General features: G+C 38.9%; 1 protein-coding gene across 2 annotated transcripts in view; it reads right to left on the reverse strand.

Moving 5' to 3' along the window:
- Positions 1-5,467, reverse strand: part of FANCC (Fanconi anemia complementation group C) — an 88,155-nt gene extending 82,688 nt beyond the window's left edge. Inside the window, exon 1 of one of the 2 annotated variants that reach the window (XM_021381207.1) lies at positions 3,300-3,734. In XM_021381207.1, coding sequence (XP_021236882.1) covers positions 3,300-3,302 — 3 coding nt within the window. In that variant the 5' untranslated portion in view covers positions 3,303-3,734. Of the gene's footprint in view, positions 1-3,299; positions 3,735-3,772 lie in introns of those variants that run through there. The other variant, XM_021381208.1, reaches the window with a different exon arrangement.

Here is a 24,391-nt window from a genome sequence, read left to right on the forward strand (position 1 = left end):
TGGATCCTGTGATTTGCCAGGAAGATTTTTTTTGTCTCATCTGTTCACGAAAAAATCACAATCTAACAATGCCACACTTGGCAAGAAATTAAAGCTGTATAGTTTTGGTATTACATGGGAGAAGAGTTCCTTATCAGTTGCGGTCATCTGATGGTAGGTGATCAATTCTAAGGTTTAACATAAGAAAACTGTGTTATATAGTGGTACGCCTCTCAGCCAGTCCTCCTTGGACACTCAGGTATATCGATTTAGTTGTGTATCAAGATACTTTCATTACAGCAATTGCTTGGAATATTTCAGTACTATCACGTAGTTAATCTAGATCTATAAATTAAACATATCTAGCAAATCTACCAGTGGGGAAGGTCAGTCCTGCTGTTTGGCTCCAGGATTCAGATGCACTGAGTGCGATTCCCATTTCTAACACATCTTACATATGACACTGAAGAAGTTGTTCAGTTTTCCAAGCCTTGTTCTACTCTGCCTCTACAGAAGCCTGCGAGTACTGCTCTAATTTCAAACTTTCAAACTACAGACTACTTTTCTTTTTTTCTTTTTTTTTTTAAACAAACTAAAACAGCACATTTGAAAACATCCAGTTTGCTTGCTTTCCAAGTAAGAAAAATGTACTCCTCTCAAACAATTACAAAATCCTCAGTGGACTTTTACTTCTTCAGATTACCATAACTGATGCAGTGCAAATTATATTTGGACAAGTCTTTAAATTGTGACCAATAATATCTATACAATTAATGGCTAGTAAGTTTATACAACGATAACTCAGGGCATTACTTATCTGTAGAATTTATATTAAAAGATAAAAATGCACCCAAAACAACAATAACAACAAATACGCACACAGAAGTCAGATGTCATAAACCCACAACCACATGCTGACAGTTTAAAAAATTAACAGAAACCTCTTGCAAATAGGGTAAACCTGATGTGAGTCAATTTCTTACTGTTATAGGTAGAAGACTCCTTCAAAGATGTTCGAGAGACTCAAAAATTCTAGTGTTCAGAAGACTTAATTATAAGCATTACATTAATATCAATTTTGCTATTTATGATAATACTCATGAGTATTTTTGTATCAGATACAATCATGACTATTGTATACCATTTGTCATAGCCACCTAAAAATCACTGTTTCTATGATAAAACGCACAAATAAGTAGAAGTACAGCCTATGCACAGCCTTGATCAATTGTCTTACTAATTCTATGTCTATGATAATCTTACTAACCATGTCTACGATTAGCCTTACTAGTTTTTAAATACTTTCAGAATAGCCATAAAGTTTTTGGGACAAAACAACAACATATTGTAATAGAAAATATTTAACATATTCTACATTCCTATAATTTAAAAAGTAATTTCACTATTTGGTCCTAAAACACTCCCAGAAATTGGTGGGATTTGCCACTAAGTTTTAAGACAGAAAAGGGTTTTTTAAATTTCAAAGCTACATAAAAGAAAATACAGATTTTTAATGAATGCCATTTTAGCAACATAAGTAATAACAGCAGTCATTTACAATAATACTATCCAGGAAAACAGATATGAGAATATCCACTTTGGTGAATGTTGTTTAATTAAAGATTTTACATGAGTTACAGCAGCTGCTCTGCTGTTTATACATATAAGTTCTTCCCAGCCTGTCGTATTTGTACCCATTTTTTCAGACCAGTTTGTTATAAAGCATGTTGAACACATTAAGAAGTCTTACAAACTGAAGATTTTTTATTTCATGCAAAATATACGCTTTCCTGTAAATGTTCAAAACAATTCCACATGTATAGAAAGACTGTAACATTTTCTGACTGATTATTTCAGGAAACAGTTGTTTTGCCCATTACAAGATTCTTCACCCATCTTTTGGAACAATTCTTTGTCAAAAACAGCACCTTCACAATGGTAGGTCAACATACTGTAACATATATTTTAGGGAAAAAGAAAGAAAACTGGTTCATTAGATGGCTTAAGAGATGATGGCTCAAGAGATGGTGGCTCAAGAGTACCGAGTGTACAAGGCCACTTCATTTTGAGGAAAACAACTGTCCACTTTCAAACAGGTAACTTCGCTTGATTTAACTACCCATAACATCAGTCTCAAAAAAAGAAACTCATACTGGAGTCCCTTCTGACACTTCCACCCTGAAGGGACAGCATCCTATGGTTAACTCAGCACCCAGAAAGGCCAGCTGGCCCATACGTATGGGATCACTAGATTGGAGGGCTAGCGCCAAGCTAAATGTGGAACAACAGAGTTCTACCTATCACAGTCTGTATTTCACTCTATGCAATTTCTAGAAAATATATAAGAAAAGAATTGCTTTCAAGGCTTCTGATCAAGCTTGCCTAAAACACAGTGATACATTCAATTCTTAGTAGCTAAGGAAGGAAGATGTCAAATCATGTAGACTCTATTTCCACAGGAAACCAGAAAAGCACAGAAACAATAATCAAAACTCAACCGTACCCGTAAGAAAAAAATACAGACTTCAGTGTCTGTTTCAGACTCCCAGTGTCTACATTTTTGAAGACAAGTCTCCTCTGAGGGGCAGGTACAGCAGAGCTTGCACACTCCTTACAAAACCAGCCGCTAGAAGACACATCGTGATGAATGTTCAGCAAGCCTGCTTCTATCCAAGAGATGGCAGTGGCGAACAAATACACAGAGAGAGGAAAAATAGATGGCAATGCCAGAATGTAACGGGCAGAAAATTTTCACTGACATCAGCTCACAACATAACTTGATAACTATCTCAAATTCTGCTGGAAATATCATATGAGGAACTCCGTAACACAGTTTTTCAACCTTGGACATGAATGCAAATAAACAACGTAATGGAGAAAGCAGTCTTTAGTTTGATGGTCACAGACAGGAAAGCTCTACTTTTACAAAAAAAAAAAAATCAAGTATTTTGAACAGGGAAAAATAAAATTAAAAAAAAATGGCATCAAATAATTAATTACCATTACATATCAGAAAAAAATTGTCAAGTTCTCCACATTCTCCATGTTTTCAAAGGCTTACTGCTAGAACATGATCTCCCCCAGAGTTTGCCTAGAGAAGGATTCATCACTCAGATATAGCACTAGAGCTGTATTATTCTTCCACGTGAAAAATGGTGACTTGGAAAATGCTTGAGTGAAAGCTGTAGTTTAATTATGTACATTTGTGATCCTAAGCCCAAAATGGCCAATTCCTTCCCTATTCTTTAGTAGCAGGTCAGATATGCCATCCACCTACCCCAGGTATGGTGAACATTGTATATATGCAGGCATATACATACCATAGACCCCTGGTTCCATTGCACACCTACAGGTGCACCATAAAAACACACTGCCCTGGAGTTGTTCTACTGGAACAGATGTCTGCCCTTGTCAGACTGCACAGCACAAAAGCTGGACATCTGCTGGATCAGGAACAAAGCTGTGAATTCTGCACCCCTCTCTGCGAGACCGTTAGGAACCCAAGTCCCTAAGCGTGTGCTACAGCGTTTTACTGCTGCATTTCCACAGCCGCCCCACGGAAGGGGAAGCAGGAGGGACAAACAGCAGCGCGTCGCACGGCCCAGCAGACCTCCGCCCGTCACCCATCACCCCTCACAACTTAAGCGCGGGCTCTCCAGCCATGCCGCCGACCACCGACGGGGGACCGACGGGTAAGGGGCGAGAAAATGGCGTTGTTCCCTTCCCTTTCCCTCCCTTCCCCACCCGCCCGCCGCACACCCCCCCTCGGCCCCGCCCCCTCCTCACGGCTTACCCCGCGGCCCCGCTCACACCGCCGGTTTGGAATTTTCGCGCGTTCTGCCGCCGCGTAGCCGGCTGTGAAGGCTGCGCGCGTGCGCAGGGGGCGGGGCCGGTGTGGGTTGGACGTGGGTGGGGTGGTGGTAGGGGCCGGGCGTTACCGTGCGGGGTGTGTGCGCGGCTTTGGGCCGCTTGGGCTTCCCTTTTCCTCTTTGTGAGTTGAAATGACGACTCGTCAGCCCACGGTGTGCCTCGTGACCGAGAGCCCAAACATTTATTTGTCCCCAGATACTGCTCCCAGTGCGGCAGCACTAAAACGTGTGGGACCTCTGTGCGACTGAGGGTGAACTGTGCTCCATGGCTTTTGGGATGGGTTAGGGATGATGTGATGGCCTAGGTAAATGGATGTGCCTGCCCGTGGCCCATCTTGGTGACCCTGAAGGAATAAAGTCAATTTGGACCTTTCTGGTCAGCCTAAGCTTAAGTGGTAAACCTGCTGAACTCCCAAGTGTTTTGTTAACACCAACGGGCCTTGCAGCCTGTGTGGAAACATGAATTGCATAAGCACTGCAGTGCAGTAGATAAGAAATGTTGAGTTAAATAAAGATCAGGTTTGAAAGATATATACAAGGCAGAATGTCCTCAAGTTGTTAAAAACTGAGTGTTAACTTGAAAGAGCTGCATTATGTCACTTAGCATTCATATTCAGCACTAAGATGAGAAACTTGTGGGAAACAGCTCCGACATTTCTGCCCGAATTTTTGTTCTACCAACATAATTAGTCTGAATTAGCAGGCTTACAAGTACTAGATATTCAGGGAGATTTATCCTCTGCATAAACATTGGTCCAGCACTGCCAAAGTTGTTTTCCTATAACAACAGACATAAGCTGAACTAGATAAAAACTGCAAATTCCTTACTCTTATTCATTTTTCATAGTCTTCTGTTCAGATTTTGTGTGGTGTGCCATCTTTTCCACTCACTGGTGCTTTCAAATTTTTTATAAAATGAGACGCTATCCCCTTCCATACAAATGCAAATTTAGCCTACCCTATATAGTAATATCTCCATGATTCCTACATTACTTTCTTTTCAATATTATTGAGTTGCCAGCACCTGATGAATTCAAAGGGCTCAGCTGTAGAAGTTCCAGAGTTCTTTTTTGGGAAACAGCAATTGCTCATCAGGCAATCCACCAAGACAAACTGGCTAGGATGTTTCCCACACATCCAGCACATCTGCATGGCACAGCTCAGACCTTTGGGTGTGACACCCATATTCACACTGTGAGTCCAGTTCATAACTCATAAAAGTCTTCAATCATTCTATGCCTTCCATTTCTTGTCAAATGAAAACATGGGAGAATTTTTATTTGTTTTCTATCATCAATTGTGTCAACACTTCCTTGGATGTCAGCAAAATTAATTATTTAATTGCTGACACTGTTCTGGTACAATGAAATAAGTTAGAGTGCAAGGGTTTGATAACATCATTTTTCATATTTTTGGCTGGGTATGTTCCATGATTGTCCAGTGTCTATTTCTATCCCCTAGTCAGAGAGTAGCAAAAAACTGACACTGTTAATCAGCTTGGTGTTTATACCATTAACAGAGCCCATTTCTTCTTCCTGTGCAAGGATCATATTTCCATTTGCATGCACACCCAAACATATGGCCAAAGATCATTGTAATGTAACAAAAGCTATGAAAAATAAACCCAGGCAGAAAAAAAAAACAAAAAGACATTTAAGAAAGTCATGGGAAAGAGTATAGAAGACAGATGTATAAAAATAGGAGTAAAAGTCATAGCAAATGACTAATACGCTTAAACTCACATAGGTGGAAAAAACACTTGGTAGTATTACCTTCAAATGACCCTTATTTTAAGTAGCTAAAAAAAAAAAAAAAAAAAGTGGGATTGATTTGAATAATGAATTAGGTAGTACAAATCAAGTGAATGCCAATACAAATGTTATGCTACTTTAGACATTTTGCATACAGTTTGCCCCCTCTAGTAATTTAATAAATGCAAAACATATGAGAGTTCAAAAATATTATTGGGACTATTTCTCATAGCCTTGATCTTTAACAGCAGGTACTACTAAGCATACTGCTAACTCAACCATATAGTTTCAAAGAGAGAATTACTAGTAGTAAACATTTGAACCTTCCAAAAATTGATACTGTTAAACCTCACCAGAAGTAGCACTGCTATAGATAAGAATGCTATGACTTGAAAATCTGAACATGTCATAAAGGATTTTTCTTGAGAACCTAGCAATTTCCTCTTTGCTTAGGTATATGTAAAAGCCACTTGTTAAGTTCTGCACTTTCATGAGGTAGAGCAGATACTACACTTTGGTTCAGGGCAAAATCTCACCCTTTTGTCTTTTGGACAATACTAATCTGGTAAGAAAAAATCCCTTTTTAGTAGACAAGAAAGAAATACATCTTTGACATGTTCGGGAAAAAAAAATCACAGCTGTTTGAAGCTGCTCAGAGGTTTGGAATGTTAGAATAAATACTTGGGAAGATAGATTAATGGGACAAACTGCAGGTGAGGCACTCAAAGGTACATGGCAAATATAATTTATCAGTGCATGTGACCACCACGTAAGCAATTTATTTTGTACTCAATATAGTCATTAGCTAAAAAGCATGTGCTGCTTTAACAATTGAAGAGCTTGTGCTTTCACAAATGCACAGTACCAAGCAAAATGCCCTCAGATCCCTTACCTGAAGCAAATGTGCTGAGTACCTTCACATTACTCTGGTTAGCTCAAAACTGCTGCTGCAAGACAACAAGGAGCTAATATATCCACTGAATATACATTGTCCTTTACTGATGGAACTGGAACTGCCCAACTATTAGTGTGGGCATAGTATCAGGAACAGTCGAAAGGTTTCCCTTCCTTCTGGAGAAGACTGCAGTATGTAACATGCACATGTGTACACATATATTATGCTTATCTATGTTTATGGATGCATATAGATATATATATATAACACAAATAATGGGGAGCTGGGGAGCCTCTGCAAGGTTCCAGAATATTGTCTGTGAATATGTCAATGGTATTTTATGCTCCTTGAACTGAACCTTAGGAATTCCTAGTGTTTATTACAGCTATGCCTTTACTGTTTCCCATTCTAGTAGAAAGTATATGTATACAAGAATAAAATTTGGAAATTATACCGTGTATTGATTAATCAGCTAATCTTGACACCAACACAATTGTCATAATTTGTCTTCTTGTACATCTTTTCGATACATGTATTTTCAGTATACACATTGCTTACCAAGCTGAAGCTTGGTGATTAATTGTATTTCTGTCTGTATAAATTTCCTCATGGATATATATCCTGAGAATAATTCCTGTCCCTGTACGTATCTGCACTCTCAGCAGGTGCTGTAGAGAAAAACACGAGCAAAGCTGATCATTCCCAAGACATGAGGAAAGCAGCAGCAAGACATAAAAATCTTCCTTGATATCCTGCTGTTTGTGGAATGGGTGAACTTGAAGCTTTGTCCACAGGAACTGTGCACAGTGCATGGAAGCGGAGCCCTTATTTCTGTGATATTCCCTGTTGATACTCTAAAAAGTTTCGGTGACATACAAGGGGAGCATGAAATATTTGCTGTGGAACGGAAAGTTAATGACTTCCCTTTGACCTGTTGTCTCAGTGACAGCTGTTACCAATATGAAATACTTCAGTGAGAATTTCAGTTCCATGTGTGTGACTATATTCTTTCTTACAGTATATAAAATATATTCCTCAACCAGGTGAGGTATCTACACATCCTAGAACCTGAAATGTTCTAGCAAAATTTAAGATAATAAAAAGGAAAACACCGATTTTATTGCCACTGAGCAAGTGCAAATCAACAAATGTGATAAAGATAATGCCTGAACCAATTTACAGTGTTTTGGAGGTTTGGGAAACTGCCTGTTCAGAATCAAAATGCAGCTACCAAACTTTGTATTCTCTTGTGACTTACATCATTATTCAAACATGTCAAGATATGAAGCATTAAATTTTAGAAAATGAAGTTACCAACATAATTAAAAGTACATCAGTGAATGCTAAGCCATCAGCCACTGAAAGCCTTTAGTATATTTTTACTTTGCAAACTTGATTATTAAAGTGAGATTATCAAATTAAGAAATTAAATTTCAATGAATTAATTTTTCTTCAGAGTATAAATGTTTCTGCGAGAAAGTTAAGCTCTTCTAGAAGCTAAAATTTCAAGCAAGCCCATGGAACAGCAAAATGTTGCAAGTAAAACAGTTTATAATTTCTTATTCCATTAAGCACGGAAATTTTGAAATAGAACTAAAAGAAAAATTCACATACATGAGAGGTATGCCTCAACTTTTCATAAAATGATATAAATGACTAATTGAGACAAAAGCAAAATGTTGCCACATAGTACCCTGCTGCTCAAAAAATGCAGCAAAACAGTCACTGTCCCTGGGGGAGAGTATGAGAGGGAGAATTCGAAGAGAAATTGTAAGCATGTAAGTGGATAATTTTCAGTTAGAATTGCACTTTATCATCTGGATGAAACAGGGATGTATTAAAAATAGAAGCACAGTTACCTGTCGACGGTTTACGGGCGTTAGGCCTGATTCCGTGACAAAGGGGACGGGGGACCCAAGGGCCCACGCCCCGGGAAAAGGGGAAAGGGGAAAAGGGTAGGGAGATGGCCCTGAGAGCAAAGAACAGCGGCAACAATCTGAGGAGAAACAAACTAATTTACTAAATACGATATCGGAATGCAAAACAACACACTATAATACAATATAATTACAATTTAAGCTGATAAATTCAATACAGAGAGAGAGAATGTCCCAAAATCAAGGTAGGCCTTACTCTACTACCGACGATAAGGCGGCTGGAGAGCGAGGTGCTGCCAAGACGAGAGACGGCGGAAAAAGGGACGAGGTCTCGTGATCTGCAAGTTTTTATACTGCGAGCTTCTATCTTTTCCCTCCGGCTGGAAAATGGTAACAAAGGAGCAAAGTACCGTGGGGACTGTAGTAGTCCTTCTCTTCTGAGAACTAGGTATGTCCACTACATGATGTTATGATGTGGAATACCAATAACCGAAAATCACAAAACCATGACATTACCAAACTGGCATAGTTTTGTTTAAAACAGGAGACTGCCTTTTCATCTTATGCCCTATGCCTTTCCATCAAAAGTCAGAATAATCTGTCAAAACCAAAAAAGTCCCAAGTGTAAGAAATGGAAAAAAAAAATTAAAAAGACCGTGAGACGCTGGAAAAGAATGTTGGATGGAAAGACAATGAGATGTTATAACTTTAAGGTTTTAACTCAATCCCGTGAAGTCATCCTTAGATAATCTGTTTAAGAAATCATCTCAATGGTTTTCATTATTAAGCATTTGTTGAATGTTGTATGCGATCCTTTGCTCACGATCAGTTAGGCCATTTCACAAGCCTGGCCTTCATGTCTTTGATTATTATCTATTTCTTCAGTGTAGCCGATCTCTGTCACACAAAAACACTTCCTAGGAATTCCTGAGGGTTTATTTTCAAAATGGAAAAAATGACTGAATATTAAAGTAACTACCAAAATAGTTAAGCAACTCTGTTGAGTGGTATTCATTCTGGTGTTAGTCAAAACAAGGTTGAAAAAATACAGGTCTGTAGTACAAAACAAGCATTGTAATTTGTGGGTTGCTCGCTTTGCCCCTTCATTTTCTGTACATTAACTGAAACCTCATATTTCTCATTCCTTCATTTAGCTTGTTGGACACTACAAGCTTTAGCAATCTTTCTTCCTTTATTGGTATTAACCTTTCTTTAACCTTGTCTGTCTTCAGATTTAGTCCTTTCTTTATGACATCCCAGACAAAATATCAGTTTGTTTTCTATCGTTCTCTCACTAAGGAAGCGTTCCTTTCTTCCCTTAATTTCCTCACTGCCTTTAAAATATTCTGTAATTTAACATGGTGAATATGATTCATAACTGATAATCATTTACATGCATGTAATGCATACAGATCAAAACTGCCTTGTACAGCTTTGAACATGTCCATAAATTACAGTTTTAGAGGCATTGCTTCAGATATCTGCTTAAGAGAAAAACGTGTATACAAATATATAACTTATAGTAAAACAGCAAAGACAAGAAAGGAATTACAATGTTTAAGTTTAGAATATATATTACTAAACTACAAACAAAGTCAGCAAGAATTGTGTTGAATTATCACAAATCTGAGCATTGCAAAGCCAAGCTAATAAGAATTAAGATCACACATAAAATAAATCTAAATGTACTAAGAAATGCTAGGTAAGAGACAAAAAATCTCATAATGCTGTTTGTGAAATAATCACAAGATTAAGACATAAGGTGTGTTGCTCCATACATAATTTTATTAATTTTGGGAAGAGTTGCTTGTTCTCTCTTTGTGTCGTCACTCTCAATGTCACATCCCTTATTTTCTCTTAATGGTGACCCTGGAAGTTTGGTCACCCTTTGAGCTTTAACTCAACTCCAGAATTAAGCTATGCATTTCATTGCATTTGTATATGGGCATTTCATTTCATAGGGCATATATGAACTCTAGGAGCAGCTACAGCATTGTTAGAAGTTATTTTATATTTAATCTTATAAAATGGTTGTGGTTTTTTTCATGAAATAATATGATATCAAATAAGAATACCAAGCTGAATCTCTTCTCCACTAGGTTGTACCACATGGGGCTCACGGTAATCTGAAGATAAGTGTAAGCAACATTAATTCTTGCCTATAAAGCTCTTATCTGAAACTCACTAGACTGGGCAAAGCATTTGATAAAGAAATTGTGTATGAAATCCAGCATATTAAGCTATGACGTGTCCATCTGTTAGGAGCTTCTCAGTTCTCTTGTGTCAGCCTGGCCAGCTGTGAAGGCAGAGATGGACAAGGGAGCCTCTCAGTTACCAAAAACTGAGTTAGCACAAACCACAGAATCTGCAGTGACCAGTAACGCTAAGCAATTCTGCAACCATGAATAGCAGCTCAGAGTTGATTATCTATGAGCTGATGCTGCAGATAGATAACATGGATTGCTATATGGGTGGCCTGCTCCACTATGGTAATTTCTTTTCTCCTGAGCTACAGTTTGTACAGATAGGAATGGAAACATAATTGGCATTTCCCATCCTATAATTTAAACATTTTGAAATACTAGCTATTCCCCCCACATATCAAAAGCCCTCTAAATTTCTCACTAACAAGGCTCTTACTTCAGATAATCAGGTTGTGCAAATCGACTGAAAGGCTAACTATTTTTGGAATAACTCAAGAAATAGGTGGTATTTGACTGTAAGATAACAGGCCTTGAACCCTGTTCAACCATGATTGCCACCTTTGTCTGAATGTAAAATGCATCCAGCCTGACTTCACCAAAAAGCTGATGACCTGAGCATCCATTTCTGTCCCACCTAGAAATGTTACCTTCTCTCACTAAAGCCACAGTGCCTGGCACACAAGCATATCATAGACAGTAAAATTACATTTAAAACAAATTTATCAGTCAGTGAATTTTGTGAAGAGTGTGTTGGAAGAACAGTCTTCTGAGTGGCTGAAGATGTTTTATTTGCTTACACCAAGAGGAAAATATTTCCTCATCTGTTAAATGAGAATAATGATATTGTCATTGGAAAATGCTCTAGGAGCGAGTACATGATGTGAAAAGGAAGTCCAGTCTTTATTGTATGGTCAAAAAACAGTTGAAGGATAGGAATGAAGGAGAAATCTTAGCTAAGAAACAGCAGGGAGAAAATATGAGAAGTCTGATCTTTTAAGGAAGTCTGCAGCCACTGAAAAAAAAAGGTTTTAAATGTAGTTTTGCCAGCGTTAGCAACACATAATTTAAAATTATTGAATGATCAACTAGTTCTTGTTAAGATATATACATTATTGTACATTATTATAGTTACATATATTTATTATATATATGTATAATTTATATATTATTATAATTTTATGTTATTATGTATTATTAATATATATTATGTATTAGATCTAGAAAAGTCTTAATTGGCCAAATAATGATAAAACTAAAAGGATATATTGTCTATACAACACAATTTTATCTGTCAATTGGAATTGAAGTTATGTATAACTGAAATATCATACAGCTTTATGCTTACCATTGGTTTCTCTTTATATCTGCATGATAAAATTCTTCAGCCTACATCTGCCAAAAGTCATTTATCAAGTTTAAGATTGCTACAGGTCTGCAGAGTCAACCTTCTCTCATTAATGAATAAGAAAGAGGCTAGCCTATTAATGGTTTCCTAGGAGTTTGTTGTGAGCTCCAGAAGCTCTGTATTTCTGCACAATGCAGCTGCATGCCTAAGCAAAGCTTTCTGCACAGCCTTTGCTGGTGGTTTGGTGAAGTCCTTGGTCCTGTGCTTATGAGTCCAGCAAGAGACAGTGCAGTTGATATGCACACTGTTCAACACAAACTTATCTAGTTTTCCAGCATCAGAACTAACTTTCTGATCACCTCAGCAATACTTGTGGTTGAGTGGAAAGTGGTGGCCAGTGACTGCATTGCTAGTATTAAGCAAGCAAAAAAATCTGGCATACAGTCCCCTGATTCTTCTGCTTTGTATTTTACTGAGTCTATACCTTCATCCTTCTGGCTATAAATATCTCTGCAGATACTCTTGATGACATAGCAGAAATTAGATTTATTTGACCCAGCTCAGTTCTTTCAGTAATCTGATGTTCCCTTCCTAAATGCCCTGCAGCATGCAGACATTGCAGATAAGGCTGCGCTGCATTAGATAATGTACCCATATGATAGGCTTAACTGCGTGTTTTTTCTGCATGTTAAAGCTCTGGTGGCAGATATTTGAACACTTTTGATGTGTTTTCCCGGAAGATAGGTAAACGTCCACAATGTTCATATCCTCTTGACCAAAAGACAGAGGTGGAAGAAAGTAATGCTTCTTTAGTCTATAGCCAGAAACACTCCTCGCTGGCAGTCAAGACAACCCTAAAGGTGCCTAATTTCTCAGACACTTACTAAAAATCTTCTTAGTCCTATATGTTACCATGCAGGCTATTTTCCCAGCAACAAAAATCTTAGCTTACGTTTTTCAGGACCCTCGGCTTGTAAATACTTTGGAATCTTTTCTGAAGGAAGGTACTATATGCATTTAACAATAATTATATTTTCTCTGCTAACAATTATTTGCAGTCCAGGTTGTCATGCAGTTAAGCAGTAACAATCAAGGAACAGAGCATTTCCTAAGAATTAATGACTGACTGGACAGGGTTTAAAGCCTAAGGTACAGCCAAAGGCTATTAATTCCAGCTGGTCATTAAAAATCTTTCGGAAATACCTTGCTCCAAGGGCAGTATTACTGTTAAAACAAATGTAGGCAGATGGATTTATTTCAAGGGTTGCATTTTCAGTTGGTATGCATATGGCTTTTCTGGAGAATTTACACCTTCTTAACATTAACCAGCCAATTACTTGAGTCACCTCTCAGCATTCCAGTCTTCATACAGTTTTAATTATACTTATTATGAAAAATGGAAACAAAGCACTCTGACTTTTCAGGTCAGTTTATCTGATTATCATTTCAGATCTCCCAGCAGACATGGGATGTTTTTTACCTCCCAAGCAAACAAACAAAATCTTTGCAATGTGCATATATTTGCCAATAAGTACATATTCCATCTTCTCCTCATTATCTGGTATGTTTGCACAACGTGATCATTCAGAATACCAGCTGGCCAACTGGCCAAAATGAAAATTTAACAGACAGTATTTTATAGGCTTAAACAAGAGCCTATAAACAATAAATAATTCCATTTAAACATATTTTGGGATGATATTGTCATAGCATAAGAAGAATTCAAGAAAATACATTTGGAACTGATCTGCTGTAAGAGGAAAGAAGCACTCATTGCAAGTATTCCTGCTCGTATGTGGAGATGAGAATTGTGCAGTTCTGAATAAAACAGGAATTGATTTAAGTTCTACAAACTACTGAATAATTTTTAGGTCTTATTTTTCTAACAAATCAATTATCTTTCAGGATAGCCATCCACACATAGCTTTTTGCAATATTCTTTCATATAAAGATATAGCTATTTAGATATTTATCTGATTGCTATTGCAATATTCTCATTTAAAAAAAAACAGTAAAAACATTGCTATTGAAATATTTTTGCTGTTAGGGAGCAGGAGGAGGGGAGGAACTTCTGGAAGTTTAATAGGAAAAAAATATCACATCTTTCATAGTTTTATGTGTTTGCACACAAGAAGCCCTGGAACACATATAACTAAATCTTCTTGCATTGCCAAATGTATAATATTAAAGTCTTTTATCTCCCTACTGATTTTCAGACTAAAAGTTAGACAGCTTACCTGAAGCTTTTGGGATTGAGCAGTACATAAAACTAATTCTGTTTTTGTCAAATGAAGGTGTTTTCTTTCAGAAAAATTTAGCTCCCTGAGCTATTACCTTTTCAGCAAGGTGTCCGGGCTTTGGGCTTCCGGCTTCAGCTTCACCACTTTCAGTAAGATGAAGGTACATATCAACGTGTCCCTCCTACCCATTCCTGGAATCACTGTCAGTAAATAGCATAGTTCCTAAAGCCAGTCATCCTGCTGGGCAAGCAATGTTTCAACATTTTCACAGAGAGCTCAAAGATGCAAAGCAAAAGATGGTTCCAACAATTTTGTCAATGTCCTGCTGCAATACAAAATCTTGTGTCATTTCTGCTGAAACTCTTGCAAATGTTTGCTTTGTTTTGTACACACATACACACATACACTCCTCAACAACCATTCCATCCAATTTTAAGATTATTTCCACTGACAAGGAAGTTTCTTCTATTTTTGTCTCAAAAACTCTTCAACATCCTGACAATGTATATGCGTGTTATTTGAAGGCTTCCAAAAGTCCCAAACATATTCTCCATTGAGCTTGGTAGGATTCAGAGCAAGTTCTAAGGTACAAATACTGCAAACAGTTACACATCTGCTTAATTTTACAGACTTGAGAGTCCCCTGGGAGTTAAGTACTTAATAAACAGTTGCAAAATTGAAGCTTAAGTGATTTTTATTGTAATACTTTATTAAGCATGATAGTGTGATCGTTTCCTGTGACTGTACTATCTGTTCACAGTGTGAATTTTCCCATTCTGCCACCAACATCTGATAGCAGTAGCCAAATGCAATTCATGAAGTCAGAGCCCCAGCTTGAATTTTGGACACTTTAAGAAATTCAGGTTTCTGCAGCAAAAAAAGGTACTTTCCCAGTTTAGTCTGAAATAGTTGCAAATGCTGCTTGTGCCTGGGCATGAATTATGGACTTTTATACACTGTTTGGAAATCTGTGCTTTTAGAGTAAGAGACTGTATATAAAATCAAATTTTGTCCTTCTAAATGTGCTTTCGAGATGAAACATCCACCCCTCCGACATTAACTGGATAAGTTGCAGCAGTTAGAGTGAAAGGATGCCAAGACTAAACTATTTACTTAAAGGATTCCAATTTGTCCGAGCACCAAATGGTTTAAGTCTCTCAACCAGACAATTAATAATAAAACCACCATTCCAAAATGCTATATAGCACCCCAGATATATACCCAAGTTTAGCACTATCTGATTGTCCAACATGTTGCACATTGCTCTGAAGAAAAATTTCTCACCAAATGGATAGCTTCAACCCTGAAATCTGTACCAGACATTTGGGATGGATAATGGAAAAAGATGTAAATGCCTCTAGGTTTTAAACTGCAGCTCATCTTTCTGCAAACAAATACTTGGGAAAGAAAAAAAAAAAGAAGAAGAAAAAAAATTTTTGAAATATTTTTTGTTTTCACTGAGATGTTCTAAGAACTAACACTTCATATTAACCAGAATTTAGGTAGACACCTTTCCTTGTGAAGACAGAGATGTCACTCAATTAGACAGAAGATGATTTTTTTTTTCCTAAGCTGAATATGTTGCATCAAAATAAAAGGAAGCCTTCTTGTGTCACTGCACATCAGCATTTTTTATTTCTATGTCTCCTGACAGCCATGCAGAAGGCCAGACTCAGGAAGTGTCTCTTAACATGAATGAAAGAAGCAAATTGGAGCAAATGCAAATGAAAATCCAAGTGAAAAACACAGGAGAACATATATGAGCAATACGGATATCCAATGCTGAAAGACAGAAGTTAACACAAATTTTTGTATTTTGATAAAAGAAATAGAGAAGTCACAGACTCTAGTAAGCAACATCCACTAAGTTCTTTTCATAATTCTGATTCCAAATGAATAAAAATTATTGATGCTTGCATGGCAATGTGATTAGCTTTCATGAAGAATTAAAATAATCTGTGCCTGAGTACCTTTGTTTTACTGTAATAACAGAACTGCTGATGATGTTAGAGATCTGCTGCTCCACCTGGACTGTCACAAGTCCATGGGGCCAGATGGAATCACCTGAGGGTGCTGAGAGAGCTGGCAGAGGTGATTGCTGGGCTGCTTTTCCTGGTCAACTGAAGAGGTCCCAGAAGACTGGAAGCTTGCCAGCGTGACTCCCATCTACAAGAAGCGTCATAAAGAGGGTCTGGGGAACTACAGGCCTGTCAGCCTGACCTCGGTGCCAGGGAAGGTGATGGAGCAGATTGTCCTGAGGGAGAGCATGCGGCATTTGCAGGACAACCGGGGGATCAGGCCCAGCCAGCATGGGTTTGTGAAGGGCAGGTCCTGCTTGACCAACCCGATCTCCTTCTATGATCGAGTGACCCGTCTGGTGGATGAGGGAAAGGCTGTTGATGTGGTCTACCTAGACGTCAGCAAAGCCTTTCGCACTGTCTCCCACAGTATTCTCCTGGAGAAGCTGGCAGCCCGTGGCTTGGACAGGTACACCCTTTGCTGGGTAAGGAGCTGGCTGGAGGGCCAGGCCCAGAGAGTGGTGGTGAATGAAGTTAAATCCAGCTGGCGACCAGTCACGAGTGGTGTTCCCCAGGGGTTGGTGCTGGGGCCTGTCCTCTTCAATATCTTTATTGATGACCTGGATGAGGGCATTAAGTGCATCCTCAGTAAGTTTGCAGATGACACCAAGTCAGGAGGAAGTATTGATCTGCCTGGGGGTAGCAAGGCCCTACAGAGGGATCTGGACAGGCTGGATCTCTGGGCTGAAGCCAACAGGATGAGGTTCAACAAGACCAAGTGCCGGGTCCTGCACTTTGGCTGCAACAACCCCAGGCAATGCTACAGGCTTGGGGCAGAGTGGCTGGATGGTTGTGTGGAGGAAACAGACCTGGGAGTATCAGTCGATGCTCGGCTGAGCATGAGCCAGTAGTGTGCCCAGGTGGCCAAGAAGGCCAATGACGTCCTGGCTTGTATCAGAAATAGTGCTGCCAGCAGGAGCAGTGAGGTGATTATCCCTCTGTACTCAGCACTTTTGAGGCTGCAGCTCACGTACTGTGTTCAGTTTTGGGCCCCTCACTACAAGGAAAACATCGAGGCTCTGAAGTGTGTCCAGAGAAAGGCAACGAAGATGGTGAAGGATCTGGAGCACAAGTCTTACAGGAGCAGCTGAGGGAACTGAGACTGATCAGTCTGGAGCAGAGGAGACTGAGGGGAGACCTTATCACTCTCTACAGCTGCCTGAAAGGAAGTTCTGGCAAGGTGAGTGTCAGCCTCTTCTCCTGCGTAACTGGCAATAGGACTAGAGGGAATGGCCTCAAGTTGTGCCAGGGGAGATTCAGGTTGAATGTTAGGAAAAATTTCTTCTCCATAAGAGTGGTCAGGCGCTAGAACAGGCTGCCCAGGGAGCTGGCTGAGTCACTGTCCATGGAGGTGTTCAAGAATTGCTTAGATGTTGTACTAAGGCGCATGGTTTAGTGGGGAAATATTGGTCGTAGGTGGATGGTTGGACTAGATGATCTTGTAGGTCTTTTCAAACCTTAATTATTCCATGACTCTACTATTCTATGCCCAAAATAATTGTTTGAATATATACGTAGCAGAAGGATGTGTTCTAGAAGGTGGTATACACATCTTAGAGCACTTCAGCATTTATAAGGAACACAGAGCATCCTCTCTGACTGGACTCTAGATATAGTTTTATGTATTCCCAGAGTCATTCCTTCTCTATCATCTGTATTTCACCTCATGTGCCTTAAAAATATTCAAGAGAATTTAACAGAGATGCTTTGGCATTAGAACTCTAAAATGTCCATAGGCTGTTACAAATAGCAGCATACAAACCTGTACATCTAATAGTGTCAGTGTCTTCCTTCAGCAGCTTGCAAACAACATGCAGATTTCAATCTCATATTCTCCAGAGTGCTGTCATTCTCCCTTGCTATGACAAACTGCTTAAATGAGTGTATACCTAGACAGAATAGTGTAATCAGAGGGCTTGGAAAACAGGACCAGTGTTGTGTCTGTGTTCTTGCTGACCCAGTTAACAAAGTTTCAGCAACAAATTTTGTAACACCTACAAAGCTGGGAAGTAAGTATCTGCTCAGACTGCTTGATCTAAGGTCTTTGCACACAGCATAAGTACTACTGTAAGATTTCCACATTCACTTTAGCTCATCTCCTCTTAAACTGTTACAGAAATATCCTTCCTCAGTTCTTCCTTCTGAGACACTAAGCACAGAACTTTTCCTTCCAGGGAAGTTTCAGCACAACAGAGTTAAAAACCCAATAAAGATACAGGAGGGATTTTAAATCAAGTATAATTATATGAAGCTGAGTGTCGTACACTTTTTCATTAGTCTGAAGGATCACACTGCCAGTCTGTCAGTTTTCTAGTTACAGGGTCACTCAAAATCCAGTCACACAAAACAAGCGATCAGCCATTTAGAGAAATTATATTGAGCTAACTTCTGAAAGTATTGACATAAGCAATCCAATAATTATAGTAAAAATTTTGTTTACTATCTCATGAGGGGCAGATCAGAAATCTGTGTTTTCCATTAGAATGGCAGAATGAATCTTAATAAAAGGGCCTTATTATGAAATATGCTTCAGTTCAAAACTCACGGGAGCCCTGACCCTCTGTGTTGTTTAAGGAGATCATATTGGATCAAAGGTCCACTGGGATGTGGAAAGCCTGTGATGGATGAAAGGCTTAGATTTTATCAGTTATTACAAGACATAATCATAAAAGAATGGGGAAGGATTCATGGTACACTATAAATAAGATATATAGGCATTTTTAATTTTAAAATAGATTAAAGCACACTTCAATTGCAATATCTTGTGTAAATTACTTCAAATCATTTTGATTTTTGTATATTTTCAAATGACAGTACATCTACCTCTGCTCTCCTGAGAGTGCGGCATTCTTGAGAATGCAGATCAGTGGTTGAACAGATTAACAAGTATTGAATTTAAGCCATGATTTACAGCAGTGAATGTTTCCATAACCCACTTCCTTCAGAAAAAAAAGCATAGCAAGAAAAAAAGAAAAGCTTTGGTAGCTCTTTCCTACCTCTATAGGGTTGAACAAAGGGGACAGCAACCAACACAATAACCACAGATGCTCCTGAAAATTTGGTGACCTGTTTGGTGACTGAATAAAATCATACAGAGCTGGAGAGAAACACAAGATAAACCACAGCCAGACAAGGCTTTTACTAAGGCAAAACTCTCTACTCCGCTTGTCGCAGCTCACAGTGTCACAGCACATTTCTATCGAAGCTCTTTCCTGGTTGCTTTTAAGCTCTGTTTTGTTCTCAGAACTTTAGTAAAACAAATGCTTAAGATGTTAACTCAGTGAGATGTGTTCTTTTTCTAGGATGGTAGACCAGCAAGGATGAATTTGCAAGCAGAATTTCTGAAGTTAAACAATTTGCTTATTTGTATGGATATTCTTAGCAAGGTTGTACTCTACTGACACCATGATATCCCCAAATCAAGTTTTCCTTTTAATTCATACTTTTTAAAAAAGACAATTATGAATCTGATTTTGAAAAAGAAACCACTTGTAGCCAAAACAGGAAGAAAGTTATAAAATGTATTCTTCCCCACTGGTGTACAGTTCAACAGAATTTTGAAAGAGAAGTCCCTAGGACAACACTGTCCCCTCATATTTGGGGATTTTTTTTGTGTGTCATTGAAAACTATGAAAAAAATACATATGACAATAAATGGAAAGCTGTCAACTAAAGCACATTTGTAAGGGGACATTATGTTCAAGATGCCAACACAATACTCCCTCTCTCATTTATGTGGACTGCAATTGCATTAGTTACCCTGGTCCCTTTCCTCTCCAACAGTTTCTTAATCTTTTGTAATATTTATCATTACTGTCAGGTAGGGCTCTGAATTAGAACACTTTGAACAGATCCTAACTATCCCATGTTTTTAGTGAGTATTATAAAAGATGTGATTTGATGTGAGGCAAATATAAAAATTTTAATAGTATATATATTTCATTTTAATTGCAAACACATTATTTTCCATTTTGTGCAATATTTTGTTGGTCTGTTACAAAGTTCTGAGTATTTTGAATTTCTGAATATTTTTAAATACAGAAGGTGGATATCTTCTTAAACTGTGTATTTCATTCACTTTTCAGCCCGTTTTCCCACAACTGATCTCTGCATCTTGCTCTCTACAAGGCAGCAGCCCATGCTCCCTTATCAGCAGTCCACTACTCTTCCCAACCCATCCTCTCCTGGTTCATGCCCTTTTCAGTTTTGCCCAGCCAACTTCACAACGCCTCCTTGGCCCTCACTTCCTGAACACAGGGGTGGACTCCCGGTGCTGCTCAAGGGGATGTTGCTGCTGCTACCCACAATTCAGAGAGTGTGCTTCCTGGCCCATCTATACTGCCCTTCTATTGGCTTTCATGGCTAGTAAAGTCCATTCATTCATTCAGTCCTTTTTTACCAGAGATGCAAGGAGTAGAAAACCACACCAAGCCACACGTACCACATAACCCAATGGAAGAGCCAGTGCAGCAGCTGTCCCCTAAGTGGCAGCTTCCAGTATACTCCTACAGCAATGCTTCTTCACTAGATCTTCCAAAGCCTCTAGTTTTTCACATCCTTAGCCTGCTTGATAGTGCATGAGGAATGGTACAATGGTTGTTAAGGCTATGTGTATTCCTTGGAAAAGGAGAAATGTGCCTGCTGGGCCACAACCCACTGCTGATCTGACACTAAATTTCAATGGTAAACAATTAAGCATTTGTCTCAGTATCCGTGCAAAGAAGACCTTGAAGAGAAAATTACTGAGAGTAGAGAAAATGATTTTATGAGACACAGTGGAGCGTCTTCAATTCAAAATCTTTTTCTTCTATTACACATACATAAGGAAGCTAACAGGACTATATGCTGTAAGTCAGTGCCCTTCTGTTCTGCTTAGTCCTATTTGTAACCTGAAGAGAGGATTTAAAAGAACAGGAGTACGGGAAGGAGATCTGCAGACTCACATCGTCAGTAGGATGGGACAGAAGAAAATTTTTAGCGAGAGTCAGTGAAGCTGGCCCCAGACCAGGACGGTCTTCTGGAGCCTCTTCATGTAAGCATCACTTCAGGAGTTTGCCAAAGAACAAAAACTGAATCAGAAACAGAATATTAAGAGATGTCCACCAGGAACATCAGCCCCAAGAAAATTCCCAGGTGCAACTTCCTATGTTTTTGAAGACTTTTAAGACATTTCAGAACAAAAAAGCACATGCAAAAATATGAGCCTACCTGATGTTTTTCTTGGCCTGCATGCTAGAATAACTTGCCAGTAGCAAATTCCACACGCTGAAACCACAGTTCTCTCTACGCACTCGTGTGTTTCCCATCATACACACACACATAGACACACACACATTGCATAGAAAAACATTCAAAAAGCCAGCATCAACATTATAAAAAATATCCCCCAGAGCAAGTTATCACCTCCCCTATGAGCGGGAACACTAGGCTCTTATGCTCAGCATCCAGGCACAGCTAAGCCTCCCTTGTTGAGCAGAACGGCACCCCTTGTCATTTCACACAAACTTCAAATGCACCTCTTAAAGAAACTTTTGTGAGTCCTCCCATATGAGCTCAGGTATAGTTCTCTCTTGTTTCACTTTTTCTGCTGTTTTCCTTCACTTTCTGCTGTATGGCTCACAGCTCTTTGCTGCTTTCTTTCTCAGCATCCATTCTACCTGCATCTGCAAAGGCAGGCAGGCAAAAACAAGAGCATGAGTGTGTGTATGTAAAACTCTTCTTAAGACTCATGCAAAACTGGAACCATGCAGCATTTTGTGAAACATGCACACAAAGCTGTGAAAGAAAACAAAGCAAAATAAATTCAGAGAATCCTTTCCCAGAGAACTCTCTTCCCTGAGAAGTTTTGTAGAGTGATATAATTTTGGGGATTCCCCACGCCTTCAAATTGTACTACCTTACAGGCTCACAAGAGATCTTGTACTTCTGCACCAGCTTTTTCCATTGGCTTTTTAGAGAAACTCCCTTCAAACATTCAGGCCACCGATGTCACCAAGCATTGCTGCATTTGCCAACTCATGATGAGCCTTGGCTGGATGCCTCAGGGACAGCTCCATGGAGACATACAAGGTGGGGAGCATGGAAGGGGGAGAGAAAAGAGAGGAAGAAGTGTCACAGATGTACTAGAGTCCTATGAAAATGAAAAAATAAAGAGTTGTTTCCCTACTGAGATCCATAGAGGTAAAAAGGTACCGTCTGGGTCATTGCATGGAGATTACAGCAGTTCTCTTAAAAGTGTTGTAAGTTTTAAGCAAAAGGAACATAAAAAGGTGATAATTCCATAAAGAACAGTCAAAACAGAATACAGTTTTAAAGTATCAAAAGAGTGAGAGAAAGGTGGACGTAATGGTAGTGAGTTCAAAGCCTAGAACTAAATTTCAGGAGCACGTTTTGGCAAAGCTCCTCTGCATGTCTTAGGTGACAGAGAGATGGGGCACTTCCACAGACAAACTCTTCTTCCCCTCTGTGCAGTTTTGTTTCCATTCCAGCTCAAAAAGTCTCCCCAGGTGTGTGAATCTGTTTGAAATGTCCCCAGGTATCAGTGACAAAAGTACAAATTGCAGCTTAAGGGAGTTAGAAACCACTCTGACCTGATTCTCACCCACAGTTTGGGAATGAAGATCAAGTATAAGTTGGAGCATCTGCAGTCAGAAGTCCAGACACACTTTTTATAGTGAGTGACAACAGATGGAGACCTCCACAGGGATGATAATCTGTGCCCAAGTCACATATTGTGGGTTAAATGGTATGGACAGCATCAGCAGGACCACACTTTTCAATGCACACCCTGCAGCCAAACCAGGGAAGATTGGTAGTGATGCAGATTTACCTATGAGTAATCCCACTGAAGACAGTTTGAAACTGCTTTTAAACTGCTTTTAAGCAGTTCTTGCTCCAGGCTCTTAAACGCCCTTGCTGACTCGCTGACTCGTGGTCTATTCCCATCAGATTTGGCAGGAATTTCCATGATGCTCCTGTATGCTCATTTCAATAACAAAATGTTTAGAAGTTCTTAATAGTTCCTAAGGAACCATAACCAGCTAATGTGTAAATCCTCATCAATTCATGGGCTACTGATCCAGTGGACTGTAGCAATTACTGAGGTGCGCTACAGTCTATGGCGTTAGAGAACATCGCCCTGAAATTGGTTTAAATCCATGCATTATCTAATTAATTGGGGAACACATTTATGAAATTAAATGTGTTACAGAAAATCTGCTTAAAAGCACTTCCTGTCTCCATTCATACACTTTTCCCTAAAATTATGCTGAAATGCCTGGCAACAGCACAGAGATGCAGAGCAAAAAAGTTGAATTGAATGGAGAAATGTTTGGCAGCTTAAACGGGACAGCTGGTCACTGCAGCTCAGGTATTTGTTAGTAGTTTTGCAGATTATTTGCTCAATAATGAGTTATATTCATCGTCAGACCTTATTAAGGGATAAAAATAACTCATCTTAATTTACACTTCCACTCCCTCGCTCAGTTCAATGTAAGCCTGGCTGAATGAAACCGTGTCTGCACGGTGTTCACAGAGCTTATATCATGGACAAGCATTTTTATTCAATTCATTTAACAACACAAGAGTTTTGCAGTCAACGTTTTTGCAAATTGTAAGATGATAAAACCAAACAAAAAAGTGGTCCTCTCTACCCTTTTGCCAGATAGAAAGCTCTATGCTACTAAATCCAAAACAACAATTTTTAGCTGTTTGGTGTTATCCAACAACTTGCAGAGGTCTGTGATACCATACAGTAACACTCCCCCTTAGCCTCTGTAACTATTTAAAGATGAACCTGTTATCTTACAAAAACTTGCAAAATGGTTCAAAAGCACATCGAATTGGCTACCAAAGTAAATATTCTGAAGTTAAAATACACAGCCTGTTTGACAGACTTGCCTGATAGGGAAACAGTGAAGATGGTTTGCCCAAATTGTCTTATGGCAAATACTTACTATTTAGGTAGGGAGAAAATTGTGAGTTTTCTATTTATAGCGATTATTCTTCTGAAATAAAGTATCTGATCTTTATTAGTTTTAACAGCTAATAAAATATCTGCTTTCTCATTTAATGAGAAGAAACGATCCATCTGGCTCTTGGAAGTAAACCGTACTTACAGATGAGTTACGTGTTTGGTAACTAGATAAGGATAA

This window comes from Numida meleagris, chromosome Z, assembly GCF_002078875.1.
Source record: "Numida meleagris isolate 19003 breed g44 Domestic line chromosome Z, NumMel1.0, whole genome shotgun sequence".
Lineage (NCBI taxonomy): Eukaryota > Metazoa > Chordata > Aves > Galliformes > Numididae > Numida > Numida meleagris.